General features: G+C 36.0%; 1 protein-coding gene across 4 annotated transcripts in view; it reads right to left on the bottom strand.

The window, feature by feature from the left end:
- The window catches only part of ZFPM2 (zinc finger protein, FOG family member 2), a 318,344-nt gene that overhangs the window by 157,659 nt on the left and 137,054 nt on the right, over positions 1–23,631 (bottom strand). For all 4 annotated transcript variants that reach the window (XM_068672479.1, XM_068672481.1, XM_068672480.1 and 1 more), the window contains one exon: positions 3,275–3,393. In XM_068672479.1, coding sequence (XP_068528580.1) covers positions 3,275–3,393 — 119 coding nt within the window. The remainder of the gene's footprint in view (positions 1–3,274; positions 3,394–23,631) is intronic.

Below are 23,631 nucleotides of genomic sequence, written 5' to 3'. Positions count from 1 at the left end.
GAAATACGAAGCATTTCCATGGGATATTACATGTACAGATTCAATACAGTGTTAAGTGAAAGGATAATAAGTAGGCTGTAACTGTTAGGTAAATATATCCTGTGAGGCAGTGTGTCATATTGCTAACATTAAAAATTAGAAAAGTCAGGTAAAATACCTGTGGCCAACCATCAACTTAATTTTCAGCAGAGAGACCAGCTGCAAATATTGTGATATTTACTCACATGAGTTTCACCAAAATTTTCTTTCCTCTCTATACCAAAAATTCACATTAAAGCTTTTTCTCCAAAGATTATGTGATGTTTATAACAGTGTGATTGTTGAAGTTCTCATTCAGAAATGAACTAAACCTGATGTCAGCTGCTGATGTGAAGGTTTGATTGAATTCTATGGAGGCAAGGCTTTACCCAAATGAGCTTTCCAAAGCAGATATAAATAACTTAAGTAAACAAATACAACTGCCCTAATGAAAACCAGAGAGCATGTATGCCAGTGAAAAAAAGTAATCAAATGTGTCAAGCAAACAGAAAGATCATAAATAAAACAGAATCATTTAGAAAAGAAAAGAAAAGAAAAGAAAAGAAAAGAAAAGAAAAGAAAAGAAAAGAAAAGAAAAGAAAAGAAAAGAAAAGAAAAGAAAAGAAAAGAAAAGAAAAGAAAAGAAAGAAAAGAAAAGGAAGAAGAAAGATATGCAGAAGCTGGCACTGTGCACTGTTTTCATGTTGCTTTAACAGTAAATTAAAGATCTATCAAAAGGTTTAAATCTCTTTACATGGCATTTTCAGGTAACAAATGCAGAACTGCAGGAAACACCTGATATTTGAGAAAAAGAAACTTAGAATCACAGAATAATTCAGGGTGGAAGAGACCTCTGGAGGTCATGCAGTCCAAACTTCTCCTCACAGCAGGGCACACTTCAAAGTTAGATTCAACTTCGAAGTTAACTCAAATTTCTTGAGATCATATCCAGTTCAGTTTTGACTATCGCAATGGACAGAGATGCTCAGGGGACAAAACAGTATTGCTAAGGACTTCACTTATGTTTACAGGAACTTTTTCAGATTTCAAAATGTATTTATATTAGTAGCATAACAAATGTAAAATATTTCACTTGTCAGCAAAAATAGACTTTATAGTTTTTAATTAGACAAGAAGCAAAGGAGTATTTTTCCAGTTTAGTGAGAAAAGTCCTTTTGAGTATTATTATCCCAAATCTCTCTGAACTAGGCTGAGAAAGTTGCTCCCTCTAATCATAATCACTAAACTAAAAAGTCAGCTCTTCTCACCGTTGTGAGAAATTGTCTCACTACAATTTCATTAAAAAACAAAATTAGCTAATTGTTTTTGTTATAGCAGAAGTGGTATTTGCCCAAATTTCAAATAAGAGACCTTAATATATACCTGTGCTACTGAAGGAGAAGCAAGTTCCTGACAGAAGGATTTCAGTTGCTCTACCTCTGATTCAGAATAGAAAAATGAAGCAATATAATCAATTGCTGATATGTCACAAATTGATCATAAAGATATCTGATAATGATAACCTTCATCATGTAGGATCTACCAACATCATCTCCTATACTTAAACATTATCTGCAAGTCTTATATACCTGAAGAAGTGGTAGAAGTTGAAAGGGCAATAGGGTAATTACATGGAACTTGAGGAGAGTAGTGATGGTGGAATCTTAGAAAAATATTTGAATTGCAAGTAGTTGTCACAAATGAAATTTTATGAAAAACTTTTTGAGCCTGCTAATATACTACTAGACTAAGAATGAAATAGATGAAGAAATAAAAATGAAATAGATGAAGAAGAGAAAATGGAGACAGGTGTTCAAATTATCAATTTTCCCTTTTCTAACAATAAGAAGCTTTGAGTGTCCAGTACTTTTGAAAATCCATCCTTTATTGAGGTGACTGAATGGGAAATCTGATCTGGGTTGGTAATACTGAACTCCAGGAAACTTAGACAAAGCTTCCATGTGACTTTCTGTAACATCTTCTGATTAATAAACTATGTCAGAGTCTATGAAACACCAAGGTGTTAAACTGCTACTATATACTCATAATAGTGTAGTGCTTCTCTATAATTTTTATAGGCATGTTTATAGAAAGAAACATGTCTTGTAAACATTAGAAACAGAACTCTAACATATAGGCACAGGTTCTCCAGGGAGGAATTAAAGGCTTTCAGTTTTCCCCTTTTCCCAAGGTCCACATGCCTCTCTATCATGCTTCCCCTGATGCTACGTTAGTAACTCAGCACTCCACACTCTCTTCAGGTCCTCCAAAGGCAGAACAATAACCCCAACACTGGGAAGTTTAGCTTCTCAATTTACAGCTCAACAGTGTCTGCCCCAAATGTATGTAATACACTACTGTGAAATAGTTCAGTGGGTCTTTATGTTAATGCATTCATGCAAGGTCTGTAATAGGAACCAGTGATCGAGTTGAAAATAATGGTTCTTTAGTGGTATCCTGCAGGGCAATGCATATTCAAAGATAGCCTAAAGATCTTCTTCTAGAGATATTCCTTTTTTTTTTTTTTTTTTTTTATTAAGGGATCACCTTTCCAGATGCTCTCAGAAAATTGATCTCAACTATATAAAAATAATATTGAAGTATTGAATCTCAGGTTTAAAACTGATACAAATAAAAATTAAAAGAAGACCTAGGAATGACAATGATTTTCAGCACATGGAACTGAGGTCACCAAAGTGTTACTTATAAGTAATACGGCCCACATACCTTCTGCAATCAGAATAATAAAAAAAAGGCTAATTAAGAATATGTTATATGGCAGGTGACTTTCAATATCTTCCAAAATAATTTTAATCTGCCAGAATATCTTACTATGTTCAGCAACCTTGCTAATGAGTCAAATTTAATGATTTTTAGCCTTAACCAATATAGCTATTTATTTTCTATACCATCCATTAATATAAATGAAAAATTCATCTATTAATGCTATGAAAAACTTAGAAAGCCACTAAAAGTCAGACAGCGTTACTGAAAGGCAACAGCTTGGTTTAGCAAACAAGGAAGCGATGCCTCCCTTCTGCTGTAAAATAACAAGTTGAATATTGTTAACCTGTGCTCCACATAACTTTATGTGGACGGTTGCCATAGGCGAACTCGTTGGAAAAGATCCAAATACCACTGTCCGTGAAAGCCAACAATGACTGTTTTTCAAATGCTCCGGATGGGCAATAACTTAGGCTATTTCCCCCACAGATTGCACTGTACTGCGGCGAAGCGTCTGGGAGCGTGTACATACCAAGGTGTTATTGTTCAGGTCCATCTTCCCAGCAAACGGCCCCCATGTTGTTCCGACCGGAAGCTGCTGCCTGCTCTGGATCTTGCGCTCCCCATCCTTCTGGACCACCTCCAGCTCTCCTGCAAACAAAGAGAACAAGCAGTGCTTAGAGCACTTTCACTCGTGCCCTGACAACAGCCACCTCCGTTTTCATTGTTGCAGAGTTTGGAGGACGCCAGGAATGAGCGTTAATTACACTTGTCTGAAAAAACAACCGATCAGGTCATCCTGCAAAAGAAAAACAAACTTCTTCCTTGCAGTTATATTCAAATGTGGTTTAGAAATTCCCTTTTCTTTCCTGTACTGTGTGAAAACACACAGTACAGTCTGAAGGCATTTTTATTCAGAAGAGTGGTTTCAAGAAAGTTCTTAAGAAATGCTGAGGAGGGGGAAGATGATAGCTGGGAGTGCAACAGCATGTACCCTAGTGCATGATCCATTTGGCTGTCACAAGATCACATTCTGGAGCATTCAGCTTCTAAAAAATTTAGAGGCATACTTCATAGTGATAGAGTCCAGTGCAATTCCACTGATTTCAAAAAAACTACTAGAAATATTTACTAGAATTTAAAAAAGAAAGATTTTGAACTGAGTGAGGTTTTACAGGCAGTAACAGTTCAGAGTTAGAACTTTACTTGTTAGACTGAGGTTTTAACACAAAATAATTAAGCAATGAGGGCTAAAGAGAGTGATTTATTTTTTTTTCAGTGTGTAGGAATTATTAATTTTTCATTTGCATATTTTATTTTTGAAAAGAAGGACTTCAAAATTAACCCCTAAAAGTGTTACTTTCATTCACTTTAACTTTTCTGATTTTTTACTTTATTTCAGGATAAAAAAAATACTCTGGACTATTTCCATTACAAAGCAGTCTCCTCAAGAAACCTGTTTTCCTATGAACAGACATTAGCTATGTTCCTATACACAATTTCAACATTGTTCTCTATAATAATTCAAATAAATTCTGCTTTCCTACTTTCAGGGGGATGAAACATAGTAAGGGGACTGATCTGTGCTTTTATTGTCAGAAATTTATCTGCATTTGCTCAAGCCATTGCGCTTCCCAGCTTTGCCCTTCCCACAGGCAGGCATGAAAGCTGAAAATCTGCTGCTGTCCCCAGGACCAGCAGAACTCACACCAGTGTGCTGCAGCCCATGTACTAAATCCTGCTTCCCTTCCCACACCTCTCAGATGCAGCAGCAATTCCTGCCTTTTGTAGCAGCACATCCCTTCTCGACAACTCTCCCCCAAAGCAGGACTCTGCTTTTGCACAAACAGTGGGAAGTCCAACTATGCAAGAAGTAAACTCATCCCAGATTTAGAACTGGCAATTGCTGAGAAATTAACCTTGGGCTGAAGGAAGTGAGTAACTCCTCCTGGCTTGCAGGCAGTCTCCACAGACTTCCCCCAACAAACCATTCCCATGAACGCCTGGATTTATGCTACTGCCAGACAGCGAAGGTTCTCCTTGTCTGCAGGAGTTAATCTTGACCATTTTCCAAAGAGGAGACTTGGCTCCAGCTTCCATTTCCAAGTGCAGAAATCTAAATTTCACCTCTGAGTGTTGCAGATTACAAAACTACTCTACTTAAAATTGTGCATCAGGTCCTTCTTGCAAACTGGAACAAATCTAGGAAATAGAGCTGTACTACATGACAAAAGCTTGAATGTATGCGGGTGAGTTCTCATCATGACACAGCTATGACAGTTTAAATGGCAGTATGTAAGCAGCAAAGCTTATGGATTTATTATATAGAATTTACACATGATATATATGCATCCATATACATGCATTTTTTCCCTCTCACAGAAGAAAAGTCACAAATTGTATGGACTTTAAAAAAATATCTTTATACATGTATGTTAATTATAGAAGACAGGAGTCTTTCTGGTACTGTAAGGCAACATGTTGATCACTTCCAAAAACTGCAACATTTTGTTTCTACATAGGGATGAAAACTGTAGCGTTAGCTTGCTTTTACTCACTAAAAAACAGCTATGTCTATGGACGTGTCACTTTTAACTGATACCAGAGGAATCATGAGAATCTTTGAAAACCCTTTTAAAAAATAATTCAGCCTCCCTTTCTGCCACTGACATTTTTCATTTGAAAAGGGTTCAGACACAGTCAAACAGTGACTCCTTATCTGCACCTGTGGATTTACAAGCAGGCCTGTCTTTTAATGGATTAAGAACGACAAACTTAGGGCAGATCATCCAGTGATATCCAAAAACCTACCTAAGTTTTAAGGTACACATCATTACACTTTATATTTTAAGTAAGATTAATAACATGAATCTAATATCTGATAAGTATTTCAGGTTTAAGGCAGACATAAAAATGACACTATTTTCCAAAAGTGTATTTTTTCTTCCATTTGATAATTGAGTAAATTAATACAGATTATTTCTCTCTTTTATTCCCTTTTGTTAGAGTCCCACATTGTAGTTTGAGCAATACATTCCAGGATGTATTAGTACATTGAAATGCACTGCAGGTGGGGCAGCATCATGCAGAGTTGCACTGAAGCTGTTGTATTTCCCCCTCCATCAAGACCACCGTAATAGAGAGCAGTAGATTGCAAATTGGGTTACAAAAGGTTTTGCTTGATTCCCTTGATCATAGTTTTCTAAAAAAGATAAATTTCTCTATGGTCACCATAACCAGTAGCCATTTTAACATGATATGTGTACAGTAGTTTTAGAGCTGGGAAAACAACTTGCTCAAATGTCTTGGAAAACACACGTTTTGGCCACATTCATGCAAGGTGCAGCACATTACAGTTTGAATCTTAACAGAGATTATTGTCACTGGAAATCTTTATTTTGGAGGAAAAAATGATGCTAAGAGAATGTAATATATATATAAAAAAATACCTCAAAGTATATATAATCTATAAGTATCTATAAGCATCTGCTAAGATTATTTTTTCCTACTACATCTTCATCCTTTTTGTAAAATCACTGTATATGCTCCTTTGTCTGCACTAAGCAGGGGGAGGTCAGAGGCTGGTACAAGGGGTTGTAAAAGAATGATTGCAAATGTCACTATTAAAAATCCTCTGATGAATTCTGTTGACCACTGAGCAAGGAGCCTGAAACTTTTCTGCATTCTTTTACAAGATTTTGCTCCTCTGAAATTTCGTATTAGGAAAGTGGTATCAAAATTGTAGTGACAGATTACATTAGGAAAGGAAGAGTCACTGAGATTTCATTGCCCTCCCATAACTTGCAGCAAGAATTGCAAAATCTCAGCTGGCACTGACTCTTCACAGGTGCCTGGCCACAGAAAATACCAACAGTGGGGAGAAAAGGAAAGTAAAGGATGAAAATTCTGTTTTAAACACTGTAGGGAATTTCTAGTGACCCATAATTGCAACAGACCACCTCAGTATTGAACATTGAACATAATGTTTCTTCCCTTAACAGCAAATTATAATAAATAGTATTCATATACACACACCTGGAATAAAACGTTTGCTGCTTTGATCCTACACCATCAACTGGCGTATTGAAAAGGACAGCAAGAGGAATAACAAAAGTAGCACTAAGAAATATAAGCAGAGAGGAAGTAACGCCCTGCTTTCAGTTTTTGCAAGTTAGGAAAAAAAAAAAAAAAAAAAAGACTTAAGACATTCCATTTACTGATATTTACTTCATTTTTCCTTGTTACACAATTGTGTTTTTTGTTGTTGTTGTTGCTGTTTGTTCTTTTGTTTTATTTATTTATTTATTCATTTTCTTTCCTAGCTTATTCTTCAGGAACACACTTATTTCTAGCTTGCTGAGTAAGTTTATACAAAATATTTGAGACACATAGTATGGGATAATCAATTTTGGTAAAAGATAATGCTGTTAGTGCTGTGGGCTGTTTCTCTTATCTTGTTGATGTAGCATACTTTTAAAGTCTGTGATTACTCAAAGACTTATGATAGCTGCACTGTAAAAGAAGCCCCAAGTCATGACTCACTAGCACAGCTAGAAAACATCCCATGGCTTTTAAGATATTAGGCCACCTTGGTGGATACAACAGCAGAATGAAAGGACTCAATTTAAGATTATTTTCTTACATATACATATTGTCTTAGGAATGACACACAAGGCTTGCATAAAACAGAAGGTAAAGGAGCCAATTTAACTTTGTCTTCTTTTAAAGCAAAATTAGGATCATTTTAAACAATCCATGCATCATCTAGGTGAACCCAACAACAGCTTTTGGCCCTTAAGATTTGACCACAGTTTGAATACCAGAATAATTCAACTATAAATAGCATTCTGAACGAAACCATTCTGGCTCTCATTCATCTGCCCACATTCTGGAAGAAGAAAAAAAGGAGTCTGAAGGTGAATGATCAGCAAAGTTTTATGGGAGAAAAATGGAACTACTTTGTTCAGAATTAAGTTTATCCAGATTTATAAATGTTTAACATTTCTAACCAAGTCACTGATGGCTTTAGCAGTAGTAGATTTTTTGCTTGTTTGTTTTTGTTTTTGTTTTATCAGGAACGTCTTTCTAAGTGGTATCAGTGAAAAAGAATGAGAAAGCTCTTTCTCTGTTATAATTAGAGATTGGTTATTTGACATCATGGGCCTCTACCAATTTCCACCAGCAAATGGTTCTATCTTTGCATATTGCCTATGCATAGCCACCTGGCTGTGTTAATGAATGTTTTTGCACTGCAGAGAAATTGTATACATTGTAATTTCAAACAAGGACTGCTTTGAAGTCTTAGTGAGGGAGTGAAAAACATTCTCATAACTACTTAAGCATGGCCCAGCTCAAATCCCAAGATCTGCCTGCCTTGCTGCATGCACAGGAAGAATCTGCAATTAATACTGGAACAAACTAATATGTGTATTTTTGCACACAGCAGTTCACAGACAGCGGAGAACTATCCCATTTCCACTCACAGGGTTCTTAACAAGGTATTTCTGATATGGAATGCTCATACGCTTGCTTGGCAGACATAAACTGCATTATTGAGATACCTCCTCTAAATTCTCCTCCCTCAATTTTCAAGTCTCTGAGACATAACACACACTAAACTACAGTTTTGAACATAAACTTGAAATATGGCATTCTCTATTCAAGTACTCCAGTCAAACCCTGATAAATCAGGCTGGCCATGCAGTGATCTTATCCTTTCTGACTCTTTAATAAATCGAACCTTGCAAGTTCACGCTGTTGGAAGTTGTCACTAAATGAAATTGTGACCTTATCCGATGCGTGAACTTATCCTGCTGACAACTACATTTATTGTGTGGATAAGAATGGGGGGGCAGGGGGGGGAAGAGAGAGACTTTTGATAATTGTGATTTTAGCCATATGTAACTCTCACAGATGGGATCTTTTTGATGTTCCATTAATGATTTGCCTACGATGAGACTCTACTCTGGAAAAAATAATGTGCTTCATAGGTAAGTGGTAGGGGAACAGGCAAACAGCATTAGAAGTGCACAAAGAGGCACTGGTTGACAGCAGAGAATCAGAAGCTATTAGCCTAACACAAAGAGCTTTGAATTAGCTTGTAATTGCACTGGAGAAGATAACATAATGGAGGCGGCAAAACAGAAACATTTCCTTTCCATAGAACACATTCAATAGCCCAAAACTCTAAAACAAGTAACTGAGGATCTGAAGCAATAACCCGAAATGTGCTAAGCCATGGCACTTCTTGAATGAATGGATGAATGAATGAATGAATACTGCATCTGCTTCCAGCACTGACTGGAAAGCTGCCACTGCTATTGTGGAAGAGGGTTGGCTAAAACAGCAATTCACATGGCTGTGTTTTGAAAATGGCCAACCATCTAACATCACCATGTTTGTTTGTCAGGGATTTAATACATTCTTTTACTTAATTCAACCCACAAATGAGTGTGAGCTCACATCTCTCCACAGCTGGTAGCACTGCACCCAGTTTCCAGCACACTCACTTTGAAATGAAAACTGGGAGGTTTCAGGGTAAAATCTATTTTGCAGCACAAGTCTGCTGTGGGGATGCAAGTGCTGTAACTATCTCACTATAAAGACTCACATACATATGAGACAAATTCACACTAGAGTACAAAGAGTAAAATACTAAATTACAATCAATCTTGGAAAGAAGGTGTTTTGTTTTTGTTTTTGTTTTTTTAAAAAAAAAAAAAGAAAAAAATTATTTTCATTGTCTAGAAGCAAAGATAAAATTGAATTTTGCTGCCCCAAAGAAGAGAAAATAAGACCAGGCCACTTTTAAGAAAGAAGGATGGAAGGAAGAGCAGACATGGGGAAACTGAGAAAACAGCTTTGGAGAATCATCCTGGAGGGAGGTTTGCTATTCTCCTGTCACTGTCTCCAGTGAAGGACTTCTGAACTGAGCAGCCTTCTTTCTTTCTCTGATGTCACTGCAACCTCCCATAAATTCCTCCCCAACCCCATTCCTCCCTGGTCCCATCCATTCTAAGGAGTAAGGTCAACCAGACATTTTAGAATGATGGCTGTGTGTGGTTCAGACACAAGGGTAACCCATGGGTATAATTCACCTCTCTGAGCAACCACGCTTCTTTTCCTATACTTAGAATTAGGTCCAGATAGAAAACATAAAGCAGAAGAAGTTGCCATCTGCTGCTTCATTCCTAACTGAGCTGCCTAATAATGCTCCACTTTCCCAATGCTGTCACAGGGCAGCTGTGCACCCTAGGCAAGGATGACAAAGAAGCTTCTCCATCCTCTGTAACAAAAACCTTGTTGTTCACTACCTGTCTTTAGGGTCTTGAAGGAAGTAGTTTCTTTATCTCTCCTACCTGCTGGTAGTGCAAATGGCAGAGAGTGCAGGTGTTATCCTTATCTTTAACAGCACTGTCCTACAATGGACAATAAAAAGAAGGAAAGAACATTCTGAAAGTGAGGATAGTGAAAGAATAGATAAAGATATTCAGAAGATTAAAAAAAAAAAAAAAAAAAGCATGGAAAGAGGAAAACAAACAAACAAAAAAACAAGTCAAGAGAGGGGAAGTCTAAGGAGGGAACCATTTGAAGCTTCGAGTTGGGTCTGCTTGGGAAACAAACACAGCCTGAAGACATGGGAACAGAAGATATTCAGGAAACAGAGGGAGGCAGAAACCTTGCAGGAGTGAGCAAACACATACATACTTCCAGGCCTGAAAACTGGCTTATCAAATGTCTAAACCATTCTCTACCTCCAAGTAGTCAGATAACAATAGTTTAGTGCAGGCAAAATAATAATAATAATAATAATAATAATAATAATAATAATAATAATAATAATAATAATAATAATAATAATAATAATAATAATAATAATAATAATAATAAATTATTAAATTATTATTATTATTATTATCTGAGAAAAAGTTTCATTACTGATTATTAAATACAAACTCTGGCTAATACCACCACACAGTATTCCAGCGTTTTTACTGGGATGTTTAGGTGTAGATTCAAGAGCTGTTCCAGATTCCCAACTGCAATGCAGAGCTAAACTCAGTGATGTGAAGGTGCATTATACCTCACAACACAGGCACCGTTTTCAGAGACCACAGTTCCAAAAGAAGTGTATGTACTGACACTTCAGAACTAAAAATTTGTACTGTAATTGTAACTTATTTACATACTTATGTAAATCCAATACAAAAGAAACATAGCACCTCACACTCCTATAATGCATGGAATTTAGCAGGAACACAAGATCTCATATCAGGTTAGAAAAGCACAGACCTACAGCGGTGAACACATTAATTTGAAATGACAGTGCAGCTTCTGAATTTCAGGGTGCTGGCACTGTCAACTAAAGAAATGCTAAACATCAGAGAAATTGAATAACTAATAAAGGTATAGTTAGTGGAAACCCACATAATAATTGTCCATCAAATATGTCATGAAAATTGTTTTAAAGGCTTAAGCTGAACTATTACAATAAGTACTGTTTTCTTCTTGTTAGGAAAGAGTACATGAAGGACACTTCTGCTAGAGTCTGCTTAGCTTCTTAGTGGAAGTCTTACACAGTGGTATAGACGTTTTCTTTATTTGGGGTGATTTGCTAAACTTATGGAAACCTATTCAAAGGAGGAAGTGAAAAAGACAAGCAAGTTAAAGATATTTACACAATATACCCTAAGAAATGTCAATGATTTGTTCACTTGTTTCCAAGTCTACGGTTCATTCCAGTTTCTCAGCAAATTCCTTAAAATATGAAAATTATTCTGTTAATATCAGCACCTAGTCTACAGACAGGCAACATTAATGCAGCCTGTTCTATGCACTTCCATAGACGCCCTGAGTTCTATTTCCCTGACAGAATCCCAAAGAAAAGGCAGTGCTTGCTCACACTTCCAGCTACTGACCACAACAGAGACATTGCCATGTCCCTAAATTTGGGGTTGCCTTGTGCTCATGAAGTTGGAAAGAGGGTGACTGCAGCCAGGAGAATACTAGGGCCAAAACGACAGAAGGCTAGAGACAAAGAGGCAACTGGTAAAGAAGAAAAGATCCTTTTATCTTTTCAATCATCTTAAAAACAAACAAACAAACAAAAAAAAGAGAAGAAAAAAAAAGAAAAAAACATGAAAGTTTGAGGTACATGATGGTTCTCTATCCTACTCCACTGTCTGTCACATAGACATGCAATGCACAGTGCTCTAATTCCACATAATGAGACAAAACGCAACAAGGAATCTATTCAAATAACTTCAACATGCTCAGGTTTCTTCAGTTCTAGGCATAAATAGTTGCAAGTTAAATTTCAGATTTTTCAATAGAAAAAAAGGCCATCATGGTGAAATCTTGACCCTAACATGAAATCAGAAGTAACTAGGTTTAGCTTTGAGTCTGCTCCACTGCAAGAGCAATTCTCACCTCTGTTTTCAAAGTCTAAATCTCATGCAAGAAAGAAAAAAATATTATTTTTGTATTTCTGAATAACTTCCCATCTTCACATCTAGGATGCAAAGCTGAAGAGGTTTTTTATTCGCTGTGTGTGCTAAGGAAAAATGGGAGTAGAAATATTTACAAAAATACAACAAAACCAAAAAACAAAAGCAACCAATTTAGCTAAAGAGCCCTTCCTGCAGTTTTCTGCGAGAGGAATGGACACTCTGCGAGTGTCCATTCTCACATGGACACTCTCTATACTGGCAAAAAGGATTCCCAATTATATTATAACACTGTGCAGACCTGGTGGGTTGAGTAGGCACTTTATCCCAGTTACACGTAGCTTGCACAGCTTCTCTCCCTCTCTCTCCATCACAAATACACATGATACAGAAATGCCAGACTTGGCAAGAGCAGGCTGATGATATTACTGAAGAGGGTTTTCTCGATAAGATCATCATCTGTATCTGGACTCTTGGGTTTGCTCCCTTTCTCAGCAGAGGAAGAGCCGCCCCTGATAAATGTTCCTTTGTGTGCGGATTCTCCCCCGATATATGCAAAGACATTTCAGTCCCGAGTCTGTTTTATCAGTTGCTTCATATAGGTAAAATACAGTAAGAGTTCTACAGAGCGCTGTATGTAAAACAATACGAAATGGACAAAATTAAAAATAATGTTTTTTTTTTTTTTTTTTTTTTTTTTTTTTAACTCAACTGGAAGCCTTTTAAAAAGAAACTATTCTGCAAGCAGAAAATTAAACATTTCATTATCACCTACATCATTTTTTCCCTAGGACTTTATGGAATCCTTTTAGTTGAAAGATGCCACCTTTTTCTTTTAGGTCTGAACAATACTATTTGCACATATGACAATTAAATAAAATAATTAATATCATATTTTTGATTTTCTAATTTATCTTTTTTACTTGGAGAAAGTGAAAAATATCCAGGAAACATTCTTAGCAAATGCAAAAAGCTACTAAAGTTAATTTAACATGAACACCGCTGCACTAACATTGACATCATGAAATATATCAAATGAACAAAAATGTTTTGGGAAGTATTTTTTTAACTGTAGAAGCAAGAGCAGTGAGATCATCTGTGACTGTATCTGCGGTGTCTTCTCAGTTTACAGTACTTATGCTTCAAGATAGAAGGATCTATTTCCATCACTCATTTGTGTAACAGCAGATGAACTTATTTGCTTTCTGCCAGATATGCATGCTCAGAGCTATGAAACCACTGCTTGGATGCTGATTTCTAGCTCAGAGTTTGTAAGTCATACTTCTTAAATGTCTTACAGAAGAAAATGCTTTAACATGGTTTCCCTATTTCCTTTCAATGTTCACAACAAATTTATGAAAGGAGGAGAGTACTAAGAAAAAAAAATAAAATCTCAACAAAGACTTGAATATATCAGTGTTTAGTGTGACGATCCAAAAGATCTAGTTACTGTTGAGATTAGGAAGGAGAAAGGGGGGGCTGGGACAAAGGAAGATTGAATGCCATGCTCCAGTGCATGCATGCAATATATAGTTCCATCCATTATAATTACAATTTATATGAAAAGTAAAATTATTATAAATAGAGATAAATGTAGTATAACTAAAATGTACAATATCAAGATTCAAATTAATCATTTCTTTGCACTTGCTGGAGATGGCCATGCATAACAGACACATGGCTCTGCACTGCTCCAGCACTCATGAGTTATGTGCTTATCTACATCTTCTATGATCAAGTACCAGCAGTGACCAACATAGCTTTTTACCACTGTTGCCAGACAGGGAATGACTGCTGTTTTTGGACACGGACCAGAGTACCCTCACTTGCTCCTTCAGTGCCTCAGTCTGGACTATCACACTGCTTTCACACACAGCTATCTATATCTTACCATAGTCGAGACTCTGAAGCTGATATAAGTAGTGATGCCCATTTATAAGGCAGACTATATAGCTATGAGTGAAATAACCCTTGAACAGAGATTGAGCGCAAGTCCTATGCACTACCTAAATCCTACTCTGAGGCTTACATAGGACTTAAGTAGAATATTGGCTGTGAGGCAGCCTTCTCTACAAGAATGATCTTGACCTTCGTATGAATAAGTACCAGGGGCATCACGTGTGCAAAGCATATCCCAAATGATTTTGCCTTATGACCTTCCCCTTTATGGAGTGCAGGCTTTGGATACCCCATTGCTGCTTGGACAGAGGCAGCAACTGGGGAGCCTGGGGAATAGCCTGGGGTGGTGGTCTCCCCCAGGGCAGGAGCACACAGATGGTGCCACATCATTCTGCTGGAGCATGACCTCCCTTGTCTGATTCTTCAATGTCTAGATTTTATCTCTGTATGCAGGGAGTGAAAACATGTCCATGTCTTCTATGGCCTTAATGAAAATTTCAGCCTAAATAAGTTATTTAGGGTCTCAGAGTGAGTCAATGCTCTTAGGAGCCCTAAGAGTTGCAATCTCTGCTTCTCAAAACATCACAGAGCACATACAAGAAACTTATCATTTTGAGGAAAGAGGAAAGTATTTCTGGCGAGACACAGCCACTAAATAGTAAGTGTCAACAGAGATCAAAAGAATTATAACTCAGAATATATCTGGGCTACAGAATTATTTTGTCTCTGAAGCATTAAAACTGCCTCAATACTATGATTTTTAGAAATAATAATGTCAATTTATATTATACTTTAATGGTGAAATAATATAAGAATCTAAGAAGTAGAAACTGCTATTAAGTATTAAGTATATTGAATTAAATGACTCAAGTACACAGGAAAGAATCACATTGTAAAGGCTGCAGGTTGACATCTTCATTTTCTTGCTGATAAAATTGGCAGTTTAGAAAATGAAATATAGTACTGTAAGAACTTCCCTAAAATATATCTGCTTTTTTCTTCCTCCCCAATAAAAAATCACATGCATTAATCCAAAGATTTCTCTTCACAAATGAAGAGAAAATTTCTATTTTAGCCATGACTATTATTTCAAAGTACATAGATACCTTTGAACTTAACAATTCTTTTCTGATAAGAACAATTTGCTGCACAAGGACTCCTGAAGAAGGACAATTTTACTCTACTAGGTGTTTTTTCTTTTCTTTTTTTTTTTTTTTTCCAATATATTTTAATCTCAGGTAATAAATTGCATTAACAGGCTATACAACATGTCAACTTAAACAGATTTAAAAATCTGGACAAATAAATCCCATAAATCCCACTTTTGCATATCCAAGGATGCAGTTACAACAATGGAAAAAGCTCAAACCTCAGCACAACCCCCTTGAGCCTTGAACCACTCTCTGGCAGACTGCAGGACCTCAGTGTAAAGTCATTTCATATCCTGCTGCCTGCCCCTTGTCCAGTTCGTCTGCCACCTACCCTCTCCCTGTCACCTTCTGTGGCCCCACTGTTTTCCTTTACATGAACAGCAAGCACTGGGTCATATCCAAGTTCCTAGTGATTGCCTCCAACTATGTATGTAGATGTAAATGTCAGAAAAACAGGAAGAGTAAGTCGCATACTCTTTCCTTTCCATGACTGTTTTCTAGCTTTCTGTCTTCCCCTATTGATCTGAGACCATTCGCCAGCCAAGCCAAATCTGCCCCTTTGGATTCCCAAAAGCTGCTTCTTTCCAAATGTAATTCAGAGGCAGTCTTTTGACTGACAACTGTATCTTGTCTCAGTCACCAAATATCATGCTGAGTCTGAACTTTTCCATCCTCTTGACCATACTCCAATTACAGAAGTGTGATGCTCCAAAGCAGACTAATTTATTACACACACACAAACATTTAAAACTCAGTGTGTACATACCCAACATATGGGGCAGACTCAGCAATAGCTGGGTTACTACTATCTTTGTTACTATATAAGTTTATTATTATTTCTTTTCCTTTCACCTCTGTATACTCTATGCTTTCACAGCCAATACACGGTACAAAAGGCTTTATCTTCCAGTCCACAAACAGAATCTCCTCAATGACCTGACCACCACCAGGAGTCAGAAGAGCTACTGCCTGAATGATTTCTGCAATAGCACCCACATCCAGCTGTGAAAGTAGATGTCCATGAGGATAATGTTACAGAAAGCCAAAGCTAAATGATGAAGTAACAGCTAGGGAGAAGCTCTCATTCAGAGATAATAAGTCTGAACTTTTTAACATGAATACAAGCCTAATAATATGCAGGAAAATATTTTGTTTTGCTTTTTGGTCAGCTGCCCTTGTTATAAATGTACATTTCTCTCTTCTGAAAGCTTTATATATATATAAATATATATATATTTATATATATATATATATATATATATATATATATACTTATTTATTTATTTATTCAGAACAGATATCAGCTTTTAAGTCTCTATTCAACCACCATGAAAACATTCTTAAACTACCTCCAGGTACTGCCAGCAACCCCTGAGGTACTGCCTCTGAATGAAGCTGCAGTCTCCAAGAAGACAGGGACCGTATTTCACCATATTTCCTTACACTGTCATTCACACTGTCTAGATTACACAAAGAATAATAAAATTGAAATAAACTGAAGATACATCCTAACAGAAAGATTAAATTAAGACTTAACTGTGAACACTAATGATTCCCAAGAAGGACTGCGTGCTCTCACATGTGAGAATTTATATATAAATGTAAATAATCATAAGCAGCTTAAAAAGTATGTGACTCTGCCAAAGAAGGCCATGGTATGTTTAGATACTTTTTAAATGCTTATGATGTCTTCTCATTTTGGTGACCAATAAAAAGCACTGGCAATTACATTCTAAAATGAGAGAGAAACGTACTCAAAAGGCAATACCAAAGAAACGTGTAAAACTCAAGCCTCTGCTCACTACCATGTAGTACTTTGTCACACATCACAAAAAACACTTCTAAGAAACTATCAAATGAAGTAAATACAAGTGCATTTCAGGGAAGACCAGTGTTAATCTTGAATGGTCCTGGTTTTGTAAATTGGATCTAAGCCTACAACCTACAGGATCTCCAAAATCATTCATAATCTGTTTGTAACTCTTGAAGTAGCAATGCTTCCTTTCTCTCACCTTTTATTGACTTGTTTCTTTAGATAGCAAGCTATGAAGAGCAGGAACTATAACTGAGTTTGCATGTATACATATACAAACACACAAAAAAAGTAAAGAACACTGACAGATATACAGATACAAATTATAGATAGATAGATAGATATGTATGCATATTCACATGTTTTTATGTAGCTATAAGGTATAGTATCTAGGAAAAAAGGAACTCCGTCTTGATAGAAACCAATAGCTTGTAGGTGATACTGTAAAGACACACATTAAAAAATAACATATCTTGTCATTCTGAAAGGTATGCCCTTTTCAAGTATGCTGCATCTCTTTTGTCTCTGGCAAGGAGGCTTGCAAGGGGGCTTTGATTATGTTTCTGATATATGCTTTGTATCATTTTTGAGATTAGCTAAACAAAGCTCAGTCACCCTATCCTCTGAATAAAGTGGAAAGACAGCCAGAAAGAAAGAGGACTACTTTAATATATATTATTTGAAGTTTGAGGTCATTGCTTTCATTTAATTTTGGTATTCATCTAAATTCAACCAATACACGTTTTTAGTCTTGAAACAATTATAGCCAGTAATTGTATTTATATAGGAAAATATTTATTCTTTTTATCACTTAGATACCCTCACAAAATAGCAAATTATACCCTTTGAAATACAGAGAGTGCAATTGTTCCAAAATATCACAAGTAACACACAAAAAAAGAAAACCATTCACTCCACAGAACACTTATCTGCCACTGAAGCATACACAGATCTCCTTTCCTAATCTATTGCCATCTTGCTACAAATATTTAGATAATTTGAGTGGCAGCACACTCTTCAGTGTCATTCCAGGACAAATACATCACCTCTTCACTTCCTAGTATAGATTCTCCTCTGATCCTGTGAGTTTTACAATCACGCATCATTCTTTGACTTTTTTCACAGTCATCCATTTAGACACCTCCTGACAACAGAACCATCAGAAGTGCATGCAATAAAATTACTGCTGTTGCTTCTTGTCATGAACAAATGTAATACAACCTCTAACAGCAAATCAATGTCTACACTTTGTAACTAGTGTAATTATGGTAGAAAGAGGCACACAAATCAATATTAAGATTGTGAATACAAGCTTTAGGTTCACCAGTCATTCCTAGTAGCTGTTCACATTTTGCACATTCATAGAGCACTTGTAAAAATAAAGCAATTATCTATGTAACTTGTATCACAGAACTTACAACTATCTATCAGAAATACACTTCTGTATCCATAAAGCTTTAAGTTTTCTCATGGAGAAACGGAGGTATCACATCTCACCTGTCCTAAGCCAAGAGAGCTTGGTATAAATAGTGTAGAATTTAAAAGCGCTACACAATAAAGATACCAGTGTCTGACAAAACCATTATTTCACCGAGAGGTATGATACTTCCCTCTGAAAGGCAATAAAAAGTAAATTCCACGCTGCACTGTACATGAAGAACAGTTAAAATGAAAAATTTGTTGTGTGACACCCCATGTTGTTAACAATATAGGCAGATCAAGATAAGTGGATGGATTTGGATCATCATCAGAAGACACAAGGCCATATTTGCTAGTCTATTATGTCATGTTTCTTGAATTCATGAACTCAAGAGTGCAATAACTTTTGGTGACATGATGGAGAAGTTACATTTTATACATACTCTAAATACACAGGCAAGATAAATGAATTAAAAACAGCAACCATATTGTTTCTTTAAAATGTTATTGAGCAACATAGCATATGGATAATTCTGAAATCTAAAGCATACAAACCATTAAGAAAATAGCACTGGAAAGCAAATTGTGATTGCCAGATGATTTACATCAAATTAGCCCTTATCTTTGTAAACCCAAACAGTAGGAGAACATGAATGAGAAAATAATGCTTAAGAGTTTATTTGAAAAGTTAAAAGGGAGCACAGCACCAAAATGAGATGCATTATGTATGGAATTGACAACTGATTCAAAATGCTGCCCTCTCCCAAAAATGACTCACCCTATTTGGAAGGGCCATGCCATTCAGGGACCAATCTCTATTCACATTTCCCTTCAACCACTCCTTTTCAAAACACAGGTGAGATTAAAAAAAAAAAAAAAGTTTGAAGAATAATTTTAAGAGAAAGTGGTGGTAAGGTTGTTAGAAAATGACACAGTTCTACACACATTTTTTCAGTTTTATTATTTGACCAACCCATCATATAAAACAGTTGCTTTGATGTAATTGCATTTATCTTTAGTCACTAAAAATGTATACAATTTTGAACTTTCAAACCTATGCTTTAACAATATGCTAATTATACAGTTCAGATGATCTGGAAAGAAATCCATTTTGCACTGATGATATAAGGGAGTGACAGTACAATTTACATTAAGAAATGTTTTCTCATTTTTCTCAAAAATTGGTTTGCACTCAGCCGGAGAAATCTAAATTCAACCAACAGGCATCCCTCCCTGTTCTCCATGGTTACAAAATAACATGACAATCTGAACGATGAACAAGAACCATATAAGAATGGGTTACAAAAACTCCTCTGGACACAGGTAGACAGGCAGGCAATGTTTTCCTCTGCATTCTGATTAAATAGATGATTATTGTATATAAAAATATTGAAATGCTAGTAGCAAACAATTCTTAGTGCGATTATTCCAAACATTTCAAATTTGCTATTCTAAATTGCCCAAATTAGCCCCAGGGGCAGGTGGCCAGTCGTACTTTAAGGGATAACTGCTAGCTGGAGACACTAATATAAAGTTTTCCCTTTAGTTTTTGGCATTGTTCATATACCTTTTTTTACTCCAAGTTTAGCAATAATATACCACAACTGTGCTTTTGCCACACATTTTCCTTACACATTGATATTAACCTCTATAGACAGCGCTTGAAAAAGAGTGATCGCTTTGTTGTGATTTTCCTTTTAGTGTCTAAAGGATATGGATGTCATCAGCTGGGAGATGGCATAGTGAAAATCCTGCTTCCTGAAAAAATATCTCCATCATCTACAGACATCTAAGTACATGAAATTTGAGGGCTAAAACCAGTCTTAATTTATTCGTTCAATTCAGACCAATCTTGCCAGATATATTATGGAAAAAAAATGAAAACAAACAAACAAACAAACAAACAAAATTATCCCCAGTATGCTATATTTCATTACTTTGTGGATTTGTAGGGAAACACAGCATCTGAGATTCCTAATTTTGGGGGGGAACATGTAGCTGTACAGATACAGTTGCACCATTGTTGGAATGTAGTCATAGCCATGATATTAGTAGTCAGTCAGTCTTAACCCTGCATGTGTACATAGCACAAATAACTCATTGTAATGATGGGCCACATCATTAGACTAATTAGTATTTTCTTATACACTTATTTTCTTATTTTATTCTTAAAATAGTCTGGCACCCAAAATACAGATGCAGAGTTTTTAAAGATTAGAGAAAATGGAAGTTGAAACAATGGAAAAAGGTCCACAAGAATGGATAATTCAAGTAAATGATTACAGACTATCACACCAAACACTTTTGCAATTTCATTTAATAAAGGAAGTTTATTTAAATAATTTAGAGTCAAATTATTAAATATTTCCATCAGACAATACTTGGCATTTTGGAAAGAACATTTTGGATATAAAAATGCCACATTCAGATAACTATTTTCCAGCTTCTATTTGCATTATAAATGTATTTCTCACAGAGGAACAAACCTTGAACACCAAATTAAAACTAGCATTATTGGGAGACTTACAAGAAGTGTGAAGACAGAAGCATGTAAGCCTGAGGATAAAAAAAAAAAAAAAGAATCCATCATAATATAATTCTACAAAATAAAGATGAGGTTAATCTGAAACCTGAGAAAATTAATATCAAGATTTTAATTGACCTCAGCAGGTTTCAGATTAGGCCCTGCATGTTCAACGAGATGGTTTAGCGTAATTTTGCAATGTTTCTCAGGAATGTTCACCCCATTACCACTTAACCTTCTCTCAATCGTTTTTCGATTTCCGTTGAAACTGAGGTGTCTGGAATTAATCTCTGCAGCTAATTCCCTCTTTGCACAAACATTTTCAAAAGCATTTTTGAATATGCAGAAGTAAATTCTAAGAGTTACTGTTCTTTTTTTTAAAAAAAGAAAGCCATGAAGAATGTGAAATTCTGCAGTAATTTTCTCTGGAATATTTCAGGATGACAAATTGTGGGCTCTGAAAAACAAAAAATAAACAGAGGAAATCAGTGGTTATTTCCAATATACGCATACCATTCACTACACCAGAACATTTCAGCCCTTACAATGAGAACCACAGTGGGATGGAAGATGTGGAGAATATAATGGCCCTGTTTAAAGTTCTATTTCAACTGAAAGATTTGTTTTGGAAGTGAGCATATATTGAAAATATAAAATTTAAAAGACTATATTTTGATTTTCAGATCACTGATTTTTTTTTTTTTTACCAAAACTTTGAAAGAAAGTTTGTGTTTTATGCACAAAAAAGATGTGTTTGATATTGTTTTTGTTTGTTTGTTTGTTTTCTATATTTTTATCCAGTAGTTTGGAATGCCAACAGCTTAACAGCCACTGACAATTTAACAGCTTTTTCATTCTCACTCTATTCCACTAAACCTGAAAGCCACCCTCTAGAAACAGTGAATTTGATCAGTATTTCAACCTGCACACTTCACTGTTTCAGGCTTCATAAGCAGAAAACCAGAATGATAAATTAGACTCAGTATATCATGTCTCTGTTCAGTTTCTTGGCACTATCTGCTTGAAGCTAAGAGAAGTCATAATCTGCCAGTTGCTGTATCATAGTCATTTTAATGATACAAAAACATGTACAATGAATAAGTTGAGGATAACTCTTCACAGTTGTCCTTGTCCCCTTGTTTCGTTTTTTTTCCTTTGGTTTCTGTTTTTATGGGAGACACTCTTCAAATGTTTGCAGAAGTTCAAATGAGAATGAAAAAAAATATATATCTATATTTATAATGGAGAGCAATGCTAACACAATAAGAATTCTAGAGACAACATAAACATCCAAAATGCCCCTGTTACATTTACAGTCTTATGATTCATGCATTTGACAACACTTACCTGAAAATCTTCAATGCCTGTTTATGAATGCTTGACTGTTCCCTTGCACTAGGTCTGTGAAATAGAATAAGGGAAAAAAAGTCAATTCCCATAAATACAAAAGCCACGTCATCTGCATTCAACACCAGAATGTGACATTGTACATATACATATATGCAAATGATTACCTGATTCATGTTCTCCGGTTCCAAAAATGCAGGCTGCTGTCAGTTTTCTACCTAATACCATTTGGGCATTTCTGCTGCACTACTGGCAGCCCCATATAGAAGGGTATCTGATGTGCAGGACTCCATCAAGTGAAATTCCAATTTGGCCTTTTTACCTCATGAGTGTTGGACTCTGCGCAAGTAATAATAAAAATATCTCTCACCTGCAAATGATTTACAATAACATAATCAATAATGTATTTGCTCTGATTCACTTTATTGTACAAGAAAGCAGCATTAAACATGTGGAAATATTTTAAAAGAAGAAATTACAACAAATTCCATTCATTATGGCTTTTATACTACTTGCTTCTCTCCTTTGATGTATGTTTACAGTCATAGTGACTACACCAAGACAAGACCATTCAGGAGGTCATTGACACAACTCACCCACCAAGAGCAGTTGCTAATAATAGACCTCTTTCTAGGGTTCTGCCCGAGGTCTCTAGGGTTTAAGCTGCCATGTTGGCCTTTGCTTCCCAATGGAGAAATGTTGCTACCAAGTATTTTAGCTCCCCCATCCTGCTGACCTCTTGTGTATTATGACATTTTTGAGGCTTTAAGTCTAGTTGCTTAAGGCCCTAAATGCAGAAGTGTGCTGCATTCAAGGCTTGTAGCTTGTAGAAGGGAAAACAGAGGCTGGCTAAATGAATGCTGCTCAAAAGACTGAGTCATATCACTCTGAATTTATGATCTGAAGTGCACTAATGGACAGTTACCAACAGTTAAACAATGTATGGAACTTGCTATTCCACCATAGCATGTTCACATATCTGAACCCTTATTTCTACATCATAATTTTTCCATACTAAATGATTTTCTTTCTCCTGAGCTGCACATTATTAATTAGTGAACATAATTATGTTGTAAATCAGATTATCTGCTGGGAAAATAATTGGGAGAAGGTGAGCCAGAAGGGGTTGGGGGGAAGGTTAAGAAAAGGAATATATGGGTTATTTAAACATGCACTAGCTACATAACTGTGTATTACAAATAAATGTAAGAAAGTGTAGGAGGAAAAAAAAAAAAAAAGACATCTTCCTGGGGACCCCAGTACTTTTTCCCTTCTTTTTCCTTGTGAGCG

The sequence above is a fragment of the Anas acuta genome, chromosome 2 (assembly GCF_963932015.1).
Source record: "Anas acuta chromosome 2, bAnaAcu1.1, whole genome shotgun sequence".
Lineage (NCBI taxonomy): Eukaryota > Metazoa > Chordata > Aves > Anseriformes > Anatidae > Anas > Anas acuta.
Note: the sequence above shows the minus strand (reverse complement) of the source record. Positions and strands in the feature narration are given on the sequence as shown.